Source organism: Cherax quadricarinatus, unplaced genomic scaffold (assembly GCF_038502225.1).
Source record: "Cherax quadricarinatus isolate ZL_2023a unplaced genomic scaffold, ASM3850222v1 Contig2465, whole genome shotgun sequence".
In the NCBI taxonomy this organism is placed as follows: domain Eukaryota; kingdom Metazoa; phylum Arthropoda; class Malacostraca; order Decapoda; family Parastacidae; genus Cherax; species Cherax quadricarinatus.
Window position 1 is genome coordinate 36,957 of NW_027197491.1, and position 21,753 is coordinate 58,709.

Consider the following 21,753-nt stretch of genomic DNA (forward strand, 5'->3'; position numbering starts at 1 on the left):
CAAGTAGGAATTTGTTACCAGGGCAGAAAGGCATAAGCGCCTACAATACGTGAAGCTTATAGGCTTCTTGGTTTCATGTCATTAAATATTCTACAAGTAATAGAAATCTCAAGGTTAAATTACGACTCTACAATATATATTGTTGGCAAGGCATAATTTAATTTGCTACATACAATACTTTGGGCTTAAATAAATTAGATTCACTTATAATTAATAATCTACTGTACAACTATGATATAATTAATATTCTACTGTACAGCTATGACATAATTCTTAGTGTTAAGTAGTCTGTAAGCCAATAATGTTAAGTCGGCCCATAATGCATGAGCATAATAGAGGTTCTCTTTGCATTGCAACCCATTATTGTAAATACAAAATCTCAATGTACTATTTGCAAAAACAAATAAATAAATAAATAAATAAATAGATAAATAAAATTTTACAGAAGACATAAGTACACTGGGAAACAGTGAAGGACAAAATTTATTCCTACTGTTTACGATTATTTTCTTTTATGTTCATGATTTTTTTTTTCAGATTTTTTCCTCCAACTTCAAATTTTGGAACCTTGTGCAAAGTTATTACATTGGATAGTGCAGGGAAAGAGGGTAGCAAGAGATTGAGGTAGAAAGGACTGAGGGGAGTGCTAGAGGCATCATCATCAGAGTTTGTGTAGTAAATCAATTGCTGTCAAAAAGTCAATGAGAGAGTCTAGGTTAAAGGAGGGTCCATCAGCAAGAAGGGAAGGTAAAGAAAGGTCAGCAGACTGGAGATGACGTTGGGGGTAAATTCCGTGGGCTCGTTGATAAAGTGAGCATTCCAACAGAATGTGGCTAACAGAAACTGGAACCTGACAATTCTCACAGAGAGGAACAGGGTGCCTCTCCATGATTATTATCATTATTATTATTATTATTATTATTATTATTATTATTATTATCATTATTATTATTATTATTATTATAATCAAACAAAGCGCTAAACCACAAGGGTCTTACAGTGCTGCGGGGAAGCAAATAGTGCGGAGGTTATAAACAGCTAGGTGGAGAGGGGATCTGAGCTGAGGGAAGAAATGGGTTGGAAGGGACGCTAAGGGTTGTGTGTCAAAGCTCATATAATAAAGCAGTTGCCATCAAAAGTCAAAAAGGGATTGGGAGTCAAAGGAAGGGTCGTCTGCAAGTAGAGAAGATAAAGTAAGAGTGGAGGGCAGCGGCGTCATTGGAGGTAAATTCTGCTCGCTGCTAAACCGGGCAATCGACAAGAAAGTGAAGAACCGAAATAGGGACCTGACAAACCTCACAGAGAGGAATCGGGCATCTATCCATGAGATACCCATAGGTAAGGCGTGTATGACCAATGCGGAGCCGGGAGAACGGCAACGGTGGTATGAAGATGGCCACAGACCTAAAAGTGATTTAATAGAGCGCAGTTTGTTATGGCATATGCCCGACCAACGTTGTTGCCAACGTCTGCAGAGACAGGCCGAGATGACTGGAAAATAGTCCCTGAACAGAATACCTCTATAAGAAACCGGAAGAACATGCACCACTGACCGCACAGCAGTATCTGCTTGCTCATTACCCTGCACACCAACGTGTCCAGGGACCCAGCAGATAACGATATCTTTATTTTTGCTAGCCGCATGGCACAACCATTGTTGGATATGAAGGACTAATGGATGAGGGGAATCAAATTGTTTAATAGCTTGTAAAGCACTGAGGGAATCCGAAATGATCACAAACGTCGAAGAAGTGCTATGAGGATGGCATACAACTCAGCAGTAAAAATACTAGCTGAGTCTAACAAGTGGCCTTGGACAACTTCATCAGGGAATACTGCCGCGAACCCAACACCATCAGATGATTTAGAACCATCTGTATTAACATCAGTGGCATGAGCATGTCACTGGAAGTGCTCGAGAAAAAGAGAGCGAGTAGCAGGCATAGGTAAGAAACCTTCGACGCATGATAGTGGGGGAGAAAAGACATGAACCGTCGGAACTTCCCAAAGGGGAAGGGAAAAAGCAGACGCTGAATGAACATACGAGGAGGGTAACTGGAGAGAAGACCGGAGTGAATGAAGATGAAGAGAAAACGGTTGGGGTAGGCAGGGGCATCGAACAAATAGTGGATTCCTACTAATGTCTGAGACTAACCTATACATAGAAGGAACGCGAATATCATGAGGGCGGACAAAATAACGAAGACAATGAACATCACGACGATCAGCTATGTAAGGAACATTTGGCTCTGCATAGAGGCTTTCAACAACAGGGGATGAACGGAAGGCACCAAGGCATAAATGAAGACCTTGATGATGAATGGGATCTAACTTAGAAAGAGTTGCAGGAGAGACCACAGAAGAGAATTGATCATAATCCAGCTTGGGCAAGACTAGAGTGGAATGCAAATGAAGGAGAGTATGGCGATCTGCTTCCCATGAACGATGCACGAAAACTTTAAGGAGATTCAGCCGACCGTGGCAAGTTGCCTTTAAAGAAGAAATGTGAGGTCTCCATGTCAACCGGCCATCAAAGAGCAGGCCAAGGAACTTGACAGTATCACATTCCGGAATACGTGAACCATGTAAGTGCAATGGAGTATCTGGGATAAGCAGACGTCTAGTGAAGGTAATGAAACGGGTTTTTGTACTACAAAATTTAAAGCCATGAGAAGTGGTCCAATGGAAAACTCGGTCAATCACATCCTGAAGGGAGGCTGCTACTAGGCGACAGTCTGAGCCTGAGTAAGCTCTAGCGAAGTCATCCACATAAAGTGACGACCAAATATGCGAAGGAAGAACGGAAGGTAGGCCATTTATAGCTAAGAGAAAAAGGGTAGTGCTAAGGACACAACCTTGTGGGACTCCCTCATCTTGTACAAAGTCTGAGGAAAGCGAGGTGCCAACACGGATACGAAAATGTTTGTTGGATAAGAAATCAGCAAGAAAGTTTGGTAGATTACTGTGGAGGCCTAAGGAGTGGGCTTGGGCTAGAATGTTATACCTCCAAGTTGTGTCATATGCCTTCTCTAGATCAAAAAAGACCAGCTAGGACAGAGTATTTGTTAGCAAAGACATTTTGAATATATGTATCTAAGTGGAGCAAGGGGTCTAAAGTAGAGAAACCCTTGCGAAAGCCATATTGGTGAGGGGAAAGACTATTGTGAGTCTCAAAAACCACATCAGATGCCTATTTACCAATCATTCCATCACCTTGCAGATTATACTGGTGAAGGCAATGGTACGATAGTGGGAGGTATCAAGCCCCAAGTTGCCCGGTTTGCAAATGGCAGTACAATAGCAGATTTCCATTGTTGAGGGAGAACCCCTCGCTCCCAAATAAGATTGAAAATGCATAAAAGAACTGGAAGGGACGTAGAATGGAGATGTTGTAGCATACCGATATGGATATCAAGTCTTGTTGCCGATGGCTGGCAAACGGAAAGCGTGGACTCTGATTCTAGGAGAGTAAAAGGTATGTTATATGGCTCCATTCCATCAGTGGAGAAATCTAAGCCTTGGCAGGCTTAGTCACAAGAAATGAGGGATAAAGGTGAAGCCCTTGAGAGATACGGACAAGATAGTTCCCGATTTCCGTGGCAACTTCTAAAGGTTCTGCAACATTAACTCCAGCAACCCACAGAAAGGGAGCTGGGTCCAGAGTGTACTTGCCAAACAACTTCTGCACCTTTTTCCAAATCACATACATAGGGAAAGACGAGGTAATAGTAAACATGTAGTCTCGCCAACAAGTGCATTTAGCATCATGTATGATGCAGCAAGCCCTTGCCCTCTTAAAATCCAACAGACGCTCTGAGGTACGATTATATCAGTAACAGCTGCATGTTTCAAACACACTGCATGAGTGCATGCAGGAGACCACCAAGGTATGCATGTCTGAGAGTGCCTACCTAAGGTTTGGGGGATAGAACGTGCTGCCGCAGTTAAAACTAAGGTCGACAATTGGTGTGCCAGTTCATCAATAGAGGACGAAAGGGGGTCCTCACAACAGGTGGTAAGATGAAAGTATAAGTCCCAATCTGCTCGTACAAATTGAAAATGAGGGCTATGAAGCAGTCGGGCATATGTAGTAGAAGTAAGAGGAATAGCAAAGTGATCACTGTCATGTAAATCTGGAACAGACAAGGCAAAATCAAGTGCAACTGATGAGGAACAGATAGAAAGATCAATGCAGGAGAGAGATTGAGTGCAAGAGTCAAAATGGGTAGGAGTACCCATATTTAAAACATGAAGAGAATGAGAAGCGAGCAGTCTCCAACTGATCACCACGAGAGTCACAGTGGGCCCCTTTCCCCAACAAGATGGCGGTGGTAGAGAAGAAATTAAAAACGTGATATGTGAGATACAGAATGCATGGGAGGGAGAAAGATATAGAGAGCAAACTGTATACCACTTGTGTAAATAAATACGAGCTGCAGTATAATGCAGCAGAGAGTGAACAAAAACTTGTTGATATGGTACATCAAATCGCACAAGAAGTGCACTTTCATTAAATGATTCATCAGGGAAAGGATTAAAAGAATGTAACAATACATAGCCTGAGATGGGGCGAATGATAGCAAAATAAATTTTGGGCTCTTGTAACCCAACACTTACTAGAGACAACTGGGAGAGCAACACTTGGAGTTCTCCTCGATTGCCCCAGAGGCCACGAATATTCCATTGTAAAAAAGACATAATGTACAGAAATAAAAATGGCAACAATAAGACACAATAAAACCTATGGGCTTTTAGGATCAGTAAAGTCAATGTGTGGGGGTAATGGTAGGTATGTAAGCAAGGAGGAATCAGAATGTTGCAAAGGAAAAGATTGTTGCGAAGGGGTAGAAGGAGGCATGTCGGTGTCCATCGAGGGTGTCGTCTCCGCAATATTGCTGGAGATAGCGTCTAACATCTCAGCAGTTAAGGAAGCTGACGATACCATGATGTCAGAGACAGGAGAGGTAGAGCAAGTAGAGGTCGGAGTAACTATGGAGGCAACCAAAGAGGTCTGAGGGGGGCGAGGAATATGAACCTGGAGAAATGCATTGGCGTTACACTGCAGGAGAGTCCTGCAGTGTAACAGGAGAGGAAGGAGGTTGGAAGAGGAGAAGAGGGGACTACACAGGGGGGGTGAACCTCCACTTTCGTGTGAGAGTCGGAAAGGGGGTATGAACTAGACCCTGAGGTAGAATATAGATTCAACTTTAAAGGTGATAGACACAAAGAAAGTGTAGGTCTGCAAGGTCTTGTAGACTGAGAAGAGAGCGAGTGAGATGAAGACATAGAAAGAGGAAGAGGCACAGAGGTAGGAGTTTCAGAGGATAAAACTGCAAAAGAATTAGAAACAGGGGTGACCCCAGAAGACACAGTCAGAGAGGGATTGGGAGGTGGGAGGAAAATTGAAGCTGGAGGTCTCCAGGCTACTCGAGCATAAGGGACTCGAGGAAGTTTTCACTGAAGGCAGGGCTGAGAGACAGCAATAGCGTAAGGCCCTCAGGCTCCTTAAGATACTGGATCTCTCGTTCATTACAAAAGACTGGACAATGGCATGAAAAAGAAGGCTGAGATTCATTGCAATTGAGACTAGAGGGGGGAAAGACTACAAGACATATTGGAATGATCTGCTGCACCACAGATCGGGCATTCCACCACAGATCTGCAGTATTTAGAGGGGTGTCCAATACACCAGCAAATTACAACACTGTTGGGGAGTGGGGACTACTTTACAGACCTCTAGGCAATGGCCTGCAATACAGACATAGACTGGAAGGTCACGGCAGTTGAAGGTTAAGTGGGCGATGTTACTAGAAAATTGCCTCCACCCAAAAGTGGGCAGGACATATGTATCTACCTTAAGAACAGGAAGGTTCTGAAGGGCTAATTGCTCTAAAATATCATCACCGCAAGACAAAAAATCACTTTGTACAATGGTACACAGTAAGGCTACATCACCACTGCAAGAACTGAGAGTAGCGTGTTTATGAACGGTGACTGGTATGTTATCTACGGAAGTGATATGGGAGAGAGCATGAGCTTGTTCTGAATTCTATACTGTTACGACATGCACACCACTTCGAAGAGCGTGGAAGGATAGATTTTGGCCAACTTGCTGTAAAAGAGCTTTACCAATTCCACGATCAGAAAGATGATCAGTTTGAGATGTTTGTAAGAAAAAGAATTTAGTCCATTGCGTACTTGTAAACCAGGTAGGCAAAGGTAGTGAGTGTTGTGTAGATCATTTCTGAGCAGACATCGAAGAACTGTCGTCAGTATGTTGTCTTGAACATTTCGGAGTAATGCCATGGGCAGTCTGACCTGAGGGAGGTGGGAGATCCAAAAACCATCGTACCATATTTGGGGAAGCCAGACGCATAGTTAAGGGCATGCAAAAAGCAGCAGCATGAGCAGAAATGGGTGGCACCTCAGCACCTGGAGCAAGTGACAGAGCATCACCAGCAGAAGGTACAGGGGTATGAAAAGAGTCGTGAGAATGGTCCAATAACCAAGCTGAGTCAGAACAGGCTGTGGGATCAGAAAGGGGCCTGGGAGGAGGAAGAGCTTCACTGAACGAAGACTCCACAATAAAGATAATATTTCTGTGTTATCTTCTTTCTTTTTATTTTAAGAAAAAAAAAGAGGGACAGCAGAGGGACAGTCACTAGGAGGCATGGAAGGGCAGGAAGCTCATCCCCTCATCCGAGAGGGACTCGAGCAGTGATGATGCAGCATGGAACCCGTGCCACACCTTACCCTTCAGGCCAGTAAACCAGCACTCCGGGATAGCAGCCTCACATCTATCAGCCACCTCAGAAGACAAAAGAAAGGGAAGTCAGAAACTTGCCACAAAGCATACCTCCTTCGGCTGCCACCTCCCAGAATCGACAGGCAGCTTTGGGAGATACACCCATTATCTGAAGGGTACAGTGCCCACTTCACAGAAATCTGGGAAGGGAGCAGGGCACCTTCAGACAATTCAGATTCCACGGCAAACCAAACCACCCCCGAGGGACCCTACAGAGTGGGATGAACTCCAGCACACTTCCCCCTACCTAGAAACCATAATGCCAGTGGGGAGGACCCCAGAGACTACAAACAGGACAGGGAAAGGGGAGGGTTGGGAGAGGGGAAAAAAGAGGGAAAAAAGGGGGCTTGGGAGGATGGGATAGGGAGGGGAGGATTGGGGGTACTTAGACTCAGTCTAAGGAAGGAGACCAAAGGATTTGATTCCTGAGACCAAGAGCTTCTTTGCCACATCAAGGAGCCCCCTTGAAGAGGCCTTTCCATGAGATACCCGTGAGTAAGACGAGTGTGGCTGATGCGAAGATGGGAGAGAGTAGTCTCCCAACCTCGACACTGATGACAAGATGGCCAGAAACCTATACACGGTTTAATAGAATGTAGTTTGTTATGGAGCAGATCAGACCAGTGTTGTCGCCAACGAGTGCAAAGGTGGATAGCAATTACAACAGAATAGTCTGTGAATGGAACACCTCTATATGAAACTGGGAGGTCATGTACTGCTGACTGCACAGCAGTGTCCGCCTGTTCACTGCCCAGTACATCAACATGACCAGGGATCCAACAAAAAATATCTCTGTGCTTGCTAGAGATATGGCATAACCAAAGTTGGATATGTAGAACTAGGGGGATGAGATGTATCAAATTTTCATATAGCCTGTAAAGCACTAAGGGAGTCTGAAATGACCAGAAATGGTGACACAGGCATAGATGCAATATGGATAAGTGCTTCGAGAATGGCCTATAATTCAGCCATAAAAATGCTAGCTGAGAATAATAAATGCCCTTACACGATGCTGTCCAGAAACACTGCCGCAAATCCGATGCCATCAGAAGACTTGGAACCATCAGTGTACATTGCAATGGCATGAGAATGAGATTGGAAGTGGTTAAGAAAAAGAGTGCAAGAAGCCACCGTAGGCAGTTGAGCTTTCGCACATGGCAGTGGGAAAGAGCAGGCATGAACTGTTGGAGCTTCCCAAGGGGGTACCGAAAAGTGAGATGTTACATGAACATAGAAAGGTGATAACTGAAGAGAAGACGAGCAATTGTAGACAAAGAGAAAAGGAATGGAGTAAACAGGGGTGATGAACAAATAAAGATTGTCTACTAACATCAGTGACTATCTTATATATGGAAGGGTTGCAGAGGTTATGAGAGTGAACATAACAGCAAAGGCAGTGAGCATCACAGCGATTGGACAAGGATGGAATATTCACCTCTGCATAGAGGCTCTCAACCAATGAAGAGCGAAAAGCACTGAGGCATAAACGTAATCCCTGGTGATGGATGAGATTAAGGTTAGAGAGTGTTGCAGAAGAGGCTGCTGAATATATCTGGTTGCCATAATCGAGCTTGGATAAAATTAGGGCTGAATGTAGTCGGAGGTTCTACAATCAGCCCCCCATGAAACATGAATGAAGGTTTTAAGGAGGTTCAGCTGGCTATGACAGGTTGCCTTCAGAGAGGTAATGTGTGGTGTCTAGAATAACCAATGGTCAAACAGGAGGCCGAGAAACCTGACCATATCACGTTCAGGAATACATGAGCCATATAGGTACAATGGGTGATCAGAGACGACAGAATGTCTAGTGAAAGTAATTTGGTGAGTTTTAGTACTAGAAAATTTAAACCCGTGAGTGGTGGCCCAATTGGAAACACGGTTGACCGCATGCTGGAGAGAAACTGCAATGAGGTGACAGTCAACGCCTGCACAAGCTATAGCAAAGTCATCAACATAGAGCAATGACCAAATATTGGATGGAAGAATAGAGGCCAGATCATTAATAGCCAGGAGAAAAAGTGTGGAGCTCAGAACACACCCCTGGGGGACACCTTCAGCTTAGAAAAAGTACCTGAACAGGGAAATGTCTTTCAGTTAAGAAGTTCTTAAGAAAAAATGGTAGATAGCCTCGGAGGCCCCAGGAGTGGGCCTGGGCCAAGATATTATACCTCCAAGTTGTGTCATATGCCTCCTCAAGGTCAAAAGAGATAGCGATAACTGAATGGTTCTTGGCAAAGGCATTATGGACATATATATCTAAGAGTAGTAAGGGGTCAATGGTAGAACGGCCCTTGCAAAAGTCATATTGACTAGTGGAGAGACTGTTGTGTCTCTAAATACCACATCAAACTTCTATTTACCAGACGTTCCATCACCTTGCAAACTGCACTGGTAAAAGCAATGGGACGATAGTGGGAGGCATCATGTCCCATAGTACCCGGTTTGCAGAAAGGGAGAACAATGGCAGATTTCCACAGCTGGGAAGAACTCCTTGTGACCAAATAAGATTAAAGAGTCGTAAGAGGACTGAAAGGGCTGACTGATGTAAATGCTGTAGCATCCGAACATGAATGCTGTCAGGCCCAGCTGCCGATGATCGGCAAGCTGAGAGTGTGGCCTCCAGCTCCAGAAGTGTAAAAGGCACATTATAAGATTTTTCTCCGACAGAAGAAAAGTTTAAGAGCTCTAACTCTCTGGCAGACTTTGAGGAACGAAACGAGGGGCATAGATGAAGCCTCTGAGAGATATCAACAAGATGATTACCAATTTCGGTGGCAACGTCCAGAGGGTTTGCGATATCAACAGGAGCCGGATCGGTAGAGTATTTACCACTGAGTTTTCGTACTTTTTTTCCAGACTGCACTCACAGAGGAAGCAGAGGTGATGGTGAAATCATAATTTTGCCAGCAAGTGCATTTAGCATCATGGATGATACGACGAGCGACCACTCACTTCTGCTTAAAATCAATGAGTCTCTCTGTGGTTCTATTGTACTCATACCTGGTACGAGGTTTGGGGTATAGAATGAGAAGCTGCGGTTAAAACTGAGGAGAAGAAGTGTAAAAACTCATCAATGGAGGATGAAGAAAGAACCTCACTAAATGCGAGTAAAGGTCCCAATTTGCTCGGTCAAATTGCCAGCGTGGGCTACGAGGAAGTAGTGAATATGAAGGAGAAGTAAGAATGATTGGAAAATGATCACTGTCATGTAAGTTGGGGAGGACAGACCAGGTGAGATCTAGTGCAGTGGAAGAAGAGCAAATGGAGAGATCGATGAAAGAGAGAGAATGAGTATGAGGATCAAAATGGGAGAACCTGTATTTAAAACATGGAGGGGGAGAGAAGCGAGAAAAGCCTCCAACTGAATGCCACGGGAGTCATTGTGAGACCTCTCCCAGAGGAAATGGTGGGCATTAAAATCGCCAAATAACAGAAGTGGTGGCGGTAGGTATGAAACCAGTAATGCAACATCTGGGATAGATAAGGCCTGAGAAGGAGAGAGATACAAAGAACAGACTGTATACCACTTCTTCAAGTGGATACAGGCTGCAGTGTAATGCAGCAAAGTATGAACAAAGAGCTGACGGTATGGAATACTGGTGCATATAAGTGCACTTTCATTAAAGGTTCCATTGGGAGAAGGAACCAATGAATATAATAAATCATAGCCCGAGATGAGATGAAGACCAGCGGAGCATAATTTGGATTCTTGTAAACAAACACAAACAAGGAAAAACTGGGAGAGCAACACCTGGAGTTCACCCCAGTTACCTCTGAGACTGCATATATTCCACTGTAAATAGGCAATGATTTGCAAAGAGAACGATACAAGAAAGCTGAAGGTGGAGGTATCTACAGACTAGTAGGGTTAGAAAAGTCCACATGTGGGGGTAGTGGAAGAGTATTAAGCAGCAAAGGATTGGGATGCTGTGAAGAAAGGAGTTGCTCAGATGGAGAATAGTGAAGAGGAGGAACAGGAGGTGGATCGGTGTCCATCAATGGTCTAGTCTCCTCAATATATTCTGAGATAGCTTAAGTGTTTCTGAGGACAAGGACATTGTATGTGGTACAATAATGGAGATGGAAGAAGGAGGGTGAGTAAAGATAGGGGAGATGATGGACTGTACCGAAGTAGGGGGGCACGGAAGGGTAGAGGGAACTAGAGAAAAAGCTTGGGAGAGGACATTTGGAGAGGAAGCGACCTGGGAGGGGGCAGAAGAGGAAGAAATTTGGGAGGGGACAGGGAAAGAAGGTACTGTACGAGGAGTATGAACCTCCACACTCGTAACAGAGCCAATTAGAGGTGAAGAACCGGGTATAGAGACTAGGAAGGAAAAATGAGCAGGTTGCAAAAGGGAAGGAGGGGTGAAAGGAGATTTTTAACAATGGGGATGTTTTGGACTTCGGAGAAGGAGAGGGGAGATGGGGAGTGTTGTAAGAGGTCTTGTAGACACAGAAACTTGTGAGTGAGAAGAGGAAGAGGTGAGAACAGAATGAGGTGCCGAGGTATGGACCTCAGAGTCCAGAACAGTAAAAGAATTAGAGACAGGGGTGATTGTGGAAGGGGTGACCACAGAGGAGGCTGCAGAAGTTGGGACCCTGGAGGAGGGGGGGACGTTTAGTAACTCAAGAATAAGAAATATGAGGAAGTTTCCCTTAAAGGCATAGATGAGAGACTGCCATAGCATATGGGAGGCCTTCTGCCTCTTTGAGACATCGGATTTCACGCTCATTTAAGTAAACTTGGCAATAGCGAGAGTAAGATGGTGAGCCTCCTGACAATTAAGACAAGAAGGAGGTAGACTACAAGATGTATTGGTATGGCTATCGGCACCACAGACTGGGCATTCAGCGACGGACCTACAATATTTTGCTGGATGACCAAAATGCCAGCAATTTCTACACAGTTGCAGTGTAGGGATCACCTTTTGAACTTGTAAATGATGTCCCTCTATATATACAGAGGATGGAAGCTCATGGCAGTCAAAAGTTAAGCATGCTACATTGCATGGGTATTGTCTCCACCTGTGGGCAGGGAGGACATAAGTGTCTACTTTGAGGATTGGGAGGTCTTTGAGTTCTAGCTATTCCAGAATGTCATTGCCACGTGTCTGGAAATTCTGTTGGACAATCGTATGGGGCAGAATGACAATACCACTACAAGAATTGGGGGAATGATGGTTTTTCAATAGTTACAGTATGGATAGTTGTAAGGAGAGAAAGATCGTGAGCTTGGTTAGCTTTCTGGACAGTTATGATGCATGTGATGCTACTGAGAGCATGAACGGATATATCTCTACCAACATTGTGTAGGAGCGCCTTGTCAATACTGCGGTCGGAAAGATAGGCAGTAGAGGAAGTCGGTCATAGTGTAAAAGACTTAGTCCATTGCATATTTCGAAACATAGTGTGTAAAGGGAGTGCATGGCGTGCCGGTCTTTTCTGAGTAGAATGAGAAGGAAGCAAAGAAGTATCATCAGGTAATGGTGTTGGGCGTTTAGGTGTGGGACCGGAGTTGGTCCAGTGTGGGATGGGCGGGCAATCTGAAAATCGCCGGACCATAGAGGGAGAAGCAGGAAGCATAGTTAAAGAAGAGTGGAGGTCAGACGTATCAAAGGAGTCACTCAAAACCCTGGTACCTGGAGCAGGTGTTGAAATGGCACCAGCAGGAGGTATAGGTATATGTCCAATAGGTATAGGTATATGTCCAAAGAGTGGTCAAATAATGAGGCAGGGGTCAGAACAGGGTGCGGTATCAGGAAGGAGCCCGGGGGGAGCAGGTTCATGGATTGGGAACTCCATGGTTAGATCACTCCTTTTCTTTTTGTTTTTTAGAAAAAAAGAAAGAAAACAAAACAAAGAATAAAAAAAAGTGGGGAACGTGGAGGAATAGCTCCTAGAAGGAATGAAAGGGCTATAAATCTCCCTCTGCACCCAAGAAGACCTCAGCACCGCAAGTAGTGCAGATGCAGCATGGAAAGTGTGTCATACCCTACCCTTCATGCCAGTTAACCAGCAATCCCGGATAGCAACCTCACATCCGCTGAGCCACGTTGGCAGACAAAAGAGAGGGCGGCCGGACACCTGCCACAAAGCATACCTCCTTTGGCCACCAACCCCCAAAATACAAAAGGTAGCCTCCACAGATACACCTGTCACCGGAGTGACGGGTGTGAAAGAACCCCAAAGGCTGAAAAGAGGAAGGGACTAAGGGAGGGATGGGGAGGAGGAGGAGGAAAGGAAAAAAGGGGGAATGGGGAGGATGGGATAGGGAGTGGGGGATTCGGGGGTAATTAGTTTCGGTCTGAGGAAGGAGACCAAAAGGTCTAATTTCTCAGACCAAGAGCCTTTTCACCGTTCCAAGGAGCCCCCTTTGAAGAGGTCACCTATCAGTATAATAGGCACCTGAGTGTTAGTCGACTGGTGTGGGTTGCATCCTGGGGACAAAACTGACTTAATTTGCCCTAAATGCTCAGCATAACAAGGGACTTTCTATCTAGTAGTATGTTAATGTTGTCAGCTAGGCCTGTATACCTTGTATATGTACTTGTAGAAATAAAGATTATTGTTATTATTATTATTATTATTATTATTATTATTATTATTATTATTAATTCAGATTTAGAAAGTATATATGGATCGTGCGATCACTACTGACCATCAGTATAATGGTAATTTACTAAATTTGACTCTTCATGGAGAGGCTCTTTGATGCCAGTGAGAAGGTTCTTGATCCAAGGAAATGAACCTCATTTCTACTTCCTTGGACTGAACCAGATTATCTCCCATTAAACCAGGCGCTCCGCACCGCTTTGATAATAATAATAATAATAAAAATAATAATAATAATAATAATAATAATAATAATAATAATAATAATAATAATAATAATAATAATAATTTTAATGATGATAATTTAAATAATAATAATAGCTGGACTGTAGTCATTAAAAATACGAATGTAAGAGGTGTAATATAACTGAGAAATAGCCCGTCTCATTCTTATTTTGCCAGCTAAGATTATGTGACTAAAAGGTGACTTTGGCTTAGCAATACTTGCCATTTTCTGGCAAAATTCTCATAAGTGTTGTCAAACGACTGCAACAAATATAGTGATCATTTAAGTGTTTGGCTAATTTTACCTGTATGTGTGTCGTTCCAAACTCTAATTTTGTATTAGATGCTGAGAACCGGAAGTTTCCCGTGTATCTGAAAATTAATGTAATTATTTAAAATTTGAGCGCCTGCGAATGAGTTACATTCTAAACTAAAAATTGTTTGCATTTTGTAAGCCAGTGTTGCACTGAGCAGTAATCTTTGAAAAGTAATTCCAGGAAGAAATATATGAAATATAGAGTAGAAACATATTGTTTGCTTACCTATTTGTGGTTGTGGGGGTCGAATCATAGCTCATGGCCCGGCCTCTTTGCTGGTCGCTACTATGCCCATTCTCTCCCTGCTTCAAGAGCCTTAACGTACCTCATCTTAAAGATATGGATGGATCCTGCTCCACTACTTCTCTCTCCAGATTGTTCCACTTCCTGACAGCTCCAAGGCTGAAGAAATACTTCCTAACATCTCTATGATTCATTTGAGTTTTTAACTTCTAGATGTGTCACCTTGTTCACGTGTTCCATCTCTAAAACATTCTGGTTCTCTCCACCTTATCAATTCCTCTCAGTAATTTGTATGTCGTTATCATGTCCTCCCTATCCCTCCAGTCCTCCAGTGTAGTCAGGTTGAGTTCCCTTAATCTCTCCTCCTAAGAGATGCACTTCTGCTCCGGGATTAGTCTTGTTGCATACCTTTGCATTTTCTCTAATTTCTCGACATGTTTGACCAGGTGTCGGTTTTATACCGGTGCTGCATACGCCAATATGGGCCTGACGTACATGTGGTGAATGACCCCTTACTGAGATGTCAAAACCCTATTCTTAGGTTTGCCAGACACCCATATGCTGCAGCAATTATTTGGTTGATGTGTGCCTTAGGAGATGTGCTCGGTATGATGCTCACCCCAAGATCCTTTTCCTTGAGTGAGTTTTGCATCCTTTGACCTCTTAGGCTGTACTCCGTCTGCGCTCTTCTTTGTCCTTCCTCAACTTCATAACTTTGCACTTTCTGGGGTTAAACTCCAGGAGACACTTGACGGACCAGGCATGCAGCTTGTCCAGATTTCCTTGTAGACTTACCTGGTCCTCGTCCGCTTGTATTCTCATCATTAGCTTTACATCGTCTGCGAACAGGGACAGTCTGTGTGTGTGTGTGTTTGTGTTTGTGTGTGTACTCACCTATTTGTACTCACCTATTTGTGGTTGCAGGGGTCGAGACAGCTCCTGGCCCCACCTCTTCACTGATCGCTGCTAGGTCCTCTCTCTCTCTGCTCCATGACCTTTATCATACTTCGTCTTAAAACTATGTATGGTTCCTGCCTCCACTACATCGCTTGCCTGACTATTCCACTTCCTGACAACTCTATGACTAAAGAAGTACTTTCTAACATCTCTGACTCATCTGAGTCTTCAGCTTCCAATTATGACCCCTTGTTTCTGTGTCCCATCTCTGGAACATCATGTCTCTGTTCACCTTGTCAATTCCTCGCAGTATTTTGTATGTCGTTATCATGTCTCCCCTAACCCTCCTGTCCTCCAGTGTCGTCAGGCCGACTTCCCTTAACCTATCTTCGTAGCACATTCCCCTTAGCTCTGGAACTAGCCTTGTTGCAAACCTTTGCACTTTGTGTGTGTGTGTACTCACCTATTTGTACTCACCTATATGTGGTTGCAGGGGTCGAGACTCAGCTCCTGTGTGTGTGTGTTTGTGTGTGTTTGTGTGTGTGTGTGTGTGTGTGTGTGTGTGTGTGTGTGTGTGTGTGTGTGTGTGTGTGTGTGTGTGTGTGTGTGTGTGTGTGTGTGTGTGTGTGTGTGTTTGCCTGCGTGCGTGCGAGTTGTTTACTTAGCAAAATTGAATATGCTATTGTATATGGTATTTGTGAAGCGGGGAAGACAGACAAAGAGATGAGGGAAAAGAAGGTGAGAGTTAAAACAGAGGGGAAAAAAGAGAGAAGAGCGACACAGAGAGGTGAGGGATAGGGAGACATACAGGCCCAGGCAGAGAATTATGGTCACAACAGCAGAGAACAAACTCCAACACTCACGTAAAATGAACCTCCAGGATGACGTCTTTTGATGGAGTTTTATCATAAACCTTTACACCCAAGATTTCTGGTTCTCCAGACGGCTCTCTCATCGTCTTGAATTTAAATGTGAAGATTTTCCATTTTTTTAGGTAGTCGTTGATTTTAGGTTCAACAACGAGTCTCAAGTGTTTCTCGATGTAAACACTGATTGGTGGCCACAGATGAGTAATTACCTGCAGGGAAAATTTATGTAAGAACACAAGAATGAGAGAACACTGCAGCAGGCCTTTTGGCCCATGCTAGGCAGGTCCATCTTAAACAGCCACACCCACTCACATACAGGAACTGTGACTCGATTCCCGCAACCACAACTAGGTGAGTACAGGTCTAACCTATATTTAAGGTTACCCAAAGATCTCGCCCTAGTGAAGCTAGATGGAAGTTTGTTCCACTTATCTATAACTCTATTGCCAAAGCTGTGCTTCTCTATATCCATTCTACATCTAAATTTGTTCAACATTATTGAGGGGAGGGTTAATATCAGAGTTAAGTGTTCTATGTATGTAATAGGTGCAGTAATAAGTATGGATGTTTTGTATGGTGAGTAGGTTTAGTGTATTGAATATTGGTGGAGTGTGCTGCCTGTAGTGAGAATTTGTTATCATTCTAACTGCAGCCTTTTGTTGGGTAATTAGTGGTCTGAGATGGTTAATTGTTGTTGAGCCCCATGCACAAATTCCATAGGTGAGATAGGGGTAAATAAGAGAGTGATATAGGGCCAGGAGGGCTGACTGTGGAACATAGTACCGTATCTTCGATAGTATGCCTACAGTCTTGGAAATTTTCTTAGAAATTTGTTGTATATGTGTATGAAATTTGAGTCTATTATCAAGGTGGATTCCTAAGAATTTTCCCTCTGTTAGCTTTGTGATAGGTGATCCGTTTATCATTATGTTAAGAGGGACATCCATTCCTATGAGTCTAGTCTTGGTTACATACTTTCATCAAGTTATTTATATCTCGTTAATTATTCTTGTTTTCCATTTCTATACTTCAGTCATATCCCACCTAATTCAATGTCTTGAGCATATCTTCGTAGGAAAGGTTTCTAATACACGGCATTAATTTTGTCATCATTATCCGTATATATTCCAGAGCATTTATGTCCAGTCTGTAATGTGGAGACCAGTGCTGAGCAGTGTGATCTAAATTATGTGTATAATTAAATTAAGTGCTAAACCAGTAAGAGTCATACAGTGCTACAATAATAATGCCTTACCAAAGATTTATAAAGTTGAAGTATAATCTTAGGACTTCTATTATTTATATTTCATGATATGAAGCCAAAAAGTGAACTGCATCTGCCATTTCTCTGACCACAGCATCAATCATACAATTCATCACATATCTTTCTAGTATCCTCATCAGAAATTATCTGGCGGCTAAAGTCAGTATTATCAATAAACTTACTTACCTTATTTATTCTCCCTCATCTATGTTGTTTATGTAGATTGTGAACAAGACCGTTCTCTTTGTAAATTCTTGTTGAGGTTCATGGATCAAATTATATTTATCAAGCTGGCTTTGAATTGCCTTCACATTAATTCCACCAATTTTTCCAAAATTAAAGGAAGGCTGATTGGCTTTTAATTTGAAACTAAGGACCTATCTCCCACCTTGTAAATAGGTATCACATTTGCCGTTTTCCGGAATATCCGATTGTAGTGATGTGTTGAAGAGACTAGCTAATGGTTTATTAGGTTCCTCTCTGCATTGATTTAAAACTCTTGAAAACAGCTCGTTGGGACCTGGTGACTTTTTTAGTTTCAATCTATCTAGCTATCTGAAGACCATATGACCAGTGACTCTGCTCTTGCATAATTTATTCGCGTCCTGCCCAGTATAATTATTGATTCCTGGATTTCATTTGCGTCTTTTTGTGTAAATCAGAGTTACATCTAAGTGGGCCTACTTTTTTCCTAATTTTATGTCGGTTGGTCTTTGATTACCTCACAACCTTAATTTCATATTCTCTTTTGGGTTTCCATATTCCTTCCTTTGGCTTCTCTCTGAATTTGAGCATATTGGTCATTGGTCTTTTGATCAACCTGTGTATGCCTCTTTTTTCACCTTAGAGATGTATTAGTATATTGTTCATCCATTAAGGATCATTTGTCAGATTCATTTTCTCTGTCAGGAATATGTGCTGCTTGAGCAGATTGTACAATGCTTTGGCCTCCCTCATGATAATCCCTAGTCAGGTTACCTCAGTCAACACTACTCAGGTAATCCCTTAGGCTCATATAATCATAGTTTACATTATGATCTTCTAATAGACTCAGACAATAGAGAACTGTAATTTAAAAATTATCCTCATTCACCTTGGAAAGCCATTCAGGCTTCTCCACATCTGCGGATTTAACCTGAAAATAAAATAAAAAATAATCAGCAATGTTATCTTCATAATTTTACATTAAAATTCTTTTAATAAGACAATCTGCTTATGTGATGAAAGGGTTAATGCCTTATTTGTACATTTCAGTTTACAGTTCCTGCAAGCAGATAGCAAAATGCAACTAGTTCATTACCGTTAAAACTTGCTAAGGTTTCAGAACTTTGGGGTCCAGTCTCTGGACCCATTATGTGCCTCTATAATCTCCAGACTACCGCCCATACCATGGTTATGGGATACATAATAAAGATATTAAATCAATTTGTCTGTTTCAGTATCAGGTGAAAGATTTTTCCATATATGTACTGTAATGGTTGTGGTTAGACGCACCAGCAAACACTCAAGACCCATTATTGTGTAAACATGTCGGTCTTGGGACCTCGTTCACCCCATGTAGCTACCCAAGTCATATGAAACTGTACAACGATAGCGCAAGAATTAATTAAGTTCGTCTAACTCACCCATCACACAGTATGATTTTCTAATCATAATCCATCACACATGTTCTAAAAGTCATACATTCTGTCAGCCTAAGCTGACCAGGAGGATATCTTCAAGCATTCCAGCAGCTATGGATGCCTTGTAAGTTTCCTTCCAGCACGGTTGGAGTTACTTTTTATGGTAGTTATCATTCAGAGTGGTAGATTAGGTACATGCTTAGGGTAAAGGGTGACTATATCACAGTAAAAAATCCTACAGTCTTGTCACATGCATAAAATGAAGCCTGTTAAGAGTTTTTCACTCTGGCTGGGTTATTGGAGATACTAATCTAATGAATATCTAAGATAAGTAAATATTCTAAACGTTTGTTTTCATTTAGTATTCACTTATAATTGTCTTATTGCTTTTTACTCTAATTCACCGTAAAACGTGTAGTTACTATTAACTAACTGCAGGCACTGCTTCGGTGTGAATTAATAAATTTATCTCTTTTATGGCACCAGATTTTGTACATTTGTATAGTTTTCTGAAGACCCACAATTAGTATCCCAGACCATAAACAACTTTTACAATATAGGCCTACTTTCTCCTGCGCCGTACAAGCCCCTACCCACCCAACCTACCACTTCCACTTTCCATTATCAATATTTGTTACACCACACTGCATGGGTATTATTTACTAAACCAGTTCTCTTACACATTGCCCAAGATATGACTTTCTGTAGGACTGAAGTTTCCACTATTATTCCCTTGGCTATTTTTTTTGCCACAGTGACACATAATAGCCGGTGAACACTCAGGTATCTGTTATTACCTCTAAATGAGCAGGAACAATATAGGTTTTAGGGAGTATATCCATGTGTTACCCAGACTCGGGGATCGAACCAGGTGATTTTTACTGTTGTACTTCTAGCTGCTCTTAGAGTTTTGGATACAGCGTTATAACAAAGTAAAATTCCCATTCAAGAAAAGTCTCTACTTACCCAAGAGGAGAATAAAGGCATCGTCATCTTGAAATTCCACAGTAGTTTCTTGAACTCTTGCTTGTCAAGAGAAGCCAGATAAAGCTCTAAATCTTTCTTCGTGTGTTTCTCATGTGCAAACCATATGATGTTTTGAATTTTCTTAGGTGAAACAGCTATGACCATAGCCACTACCACCAGCCCCCACAGTCCACACCACAGCCAAACTTGCCAACCCACTACTAATATACAAAAGTACTGAATAAATAGTGTGAGGTAATGGGTGAAACTTGTATGTGGGAGGTGGAACAACATGTGTGGGGGATATAGCAACGTGTATGGTAGGTGGAACATGATGAACTTTGTCTTGAGAAAGATATATCCTGTTGTGGCTTCACATTGCTCTTTATCCTATAACCGTAACGCTTAACTTGATAAATAACTGTTTATCATGTAGTTATGTATACGATGTTTTAACAATGAATTCTCTTGCTTTTCAAGGTACATCGAGATGTAAACCCCAGGCCGTGAGGTTGTGAAATTTATGATTACGCAGCAGCTAAATAAATGCAAAAACGAAGAATGTGGTTATAAAGAAAGATGAAGGTGGTGAGTTTCTAATCCAGTGTAGCCGCTATATATGTATATATATATATATATACATATATATATATACATATAAAGAGGAAGCTGTAAGGGGAATACAACCTTCGTCCACACTCACAATGGTTACACTGTACTGATAAGGATAGGGGTGTGGTTTGTGGGTGGCTGATATAGCAGCACCACTCAAGTTATCTGCACCAATACTGGCAAAATTATTTAAGTTTTTATTTTGCAGAAGTCATGTTCTATATTGCCGTTAAAAACAAGTTAATTATAACTTTACAATATCAACAAATTTATGACCTGAATTATGCAGTTACGAACCTATTTCAAAATCCTTCATACATCCAGGAGCTGAAACACAAACTCATGTTTCATAAACATAAGTAAGTTTATTCAGGTGCAGGTATAAATATAGTTATATAAATTATCATACGTAACAGCATATGTGTAGATTACCACTTAGGATAACCCAAAAGTCAATCAGACTTATTTCCACTGGGGTCCTTGACTTATTCCATTAGTTCTGTGTGTGTGTATATATACATACATACATACATATATATATATATATATATATATATATATATATATATATATATATATATATATATATATATATATATATATATATATATATATATATATATATATATATGTGTGTGTGTGTGTGTGTGTGTGTGTGTGTGTGTGTGTGTGTGTGTGTGTGTGTGTGTGTGTGTGTGTGTGTAGAGAAAGAGAGAGAGAAAGAGAGAGTTAGTTTAATATCTTTATTATGCACCACATACCCATACTGTGGGCGGTAGTCAAAAGATTACAGAGGTACATAATGGGTCCAGGTACTGGGCCCCAAAGTTATGATAGCTGAACTAGTTACAAAGGTAATGAACTTCAGGTAGATCTGGTCACAATAATGGCAAGTTACAGAGGTAATGAATCATCCTCACTCCCATACATGGTTAATTGCAAAGTAATGAACCACTGATACGTCCACACCTGGTCACAATTGTAATGAGTTATAAATACAAATATTAAGTGGGTTATACACCCACACGACTGCGCGCGCGCACACACATGCACGCACGAGGCGCACGCACAGACTCATGCACACGAGCGTACAAACACATACATGCACACACACACACACACACACACACACACACACACACACCACATCTAGGTGGTGGAACACCTAGAAAGGAATGATCTCATCAACAGCAGCCAACATGGTTTCAGGGACGGGAAATCCTGTGTCACAAACCTACTGGAGTTCTATGACATGGTGACAGCAGTAAGACAAGAGAGAGAGGGGTGGGTGGATTGCATTTTCTTGGACTGCAAGAAGGCG

General features: G+C 42.2%; 1 protein-coding gene across 1 annotated transcript in view; it reads right to left on the bottom strand.

Moving 5' to 3' along the window:
- LOC128688902 (extended synaptotagmin-3) overlaps nucleotides 1-20,520 on the bottom strand; it is a 43,933-nt gene extending 23,413 nt beyond the window's left edge. The window contains exons 1-4 of the mRNA XM_070081359.1: nucleotides 19,821-20,520; nucleotides 18,326-18,367; nucleotides 15,963-16,177; nucleotides 13,948-14,014 (exon numbers count right to left, since the gene is read on the bottom strand). Of these exons, the coding sequence (XP_069937460.1) occupies nucleotides 13,948-14,014; nucleotides 15,963-16,177; nucleotides 18,326-18,367; nucleotides 19,821-20,153 (657 nt within the window). The 5' untranslated portion in view covers nucleotides 20,154-20,520. The remainder of the gene's footprint in view (nucleotides 1-13,947; nucleotides 14,015-15,962; nucleotides 16,178-18,325; nucleotides 18,368-19,820) is intronic.
- Between the last annotated feature and the right edge of the window lie 1,233 nt (nucleotides 20,521-21,753).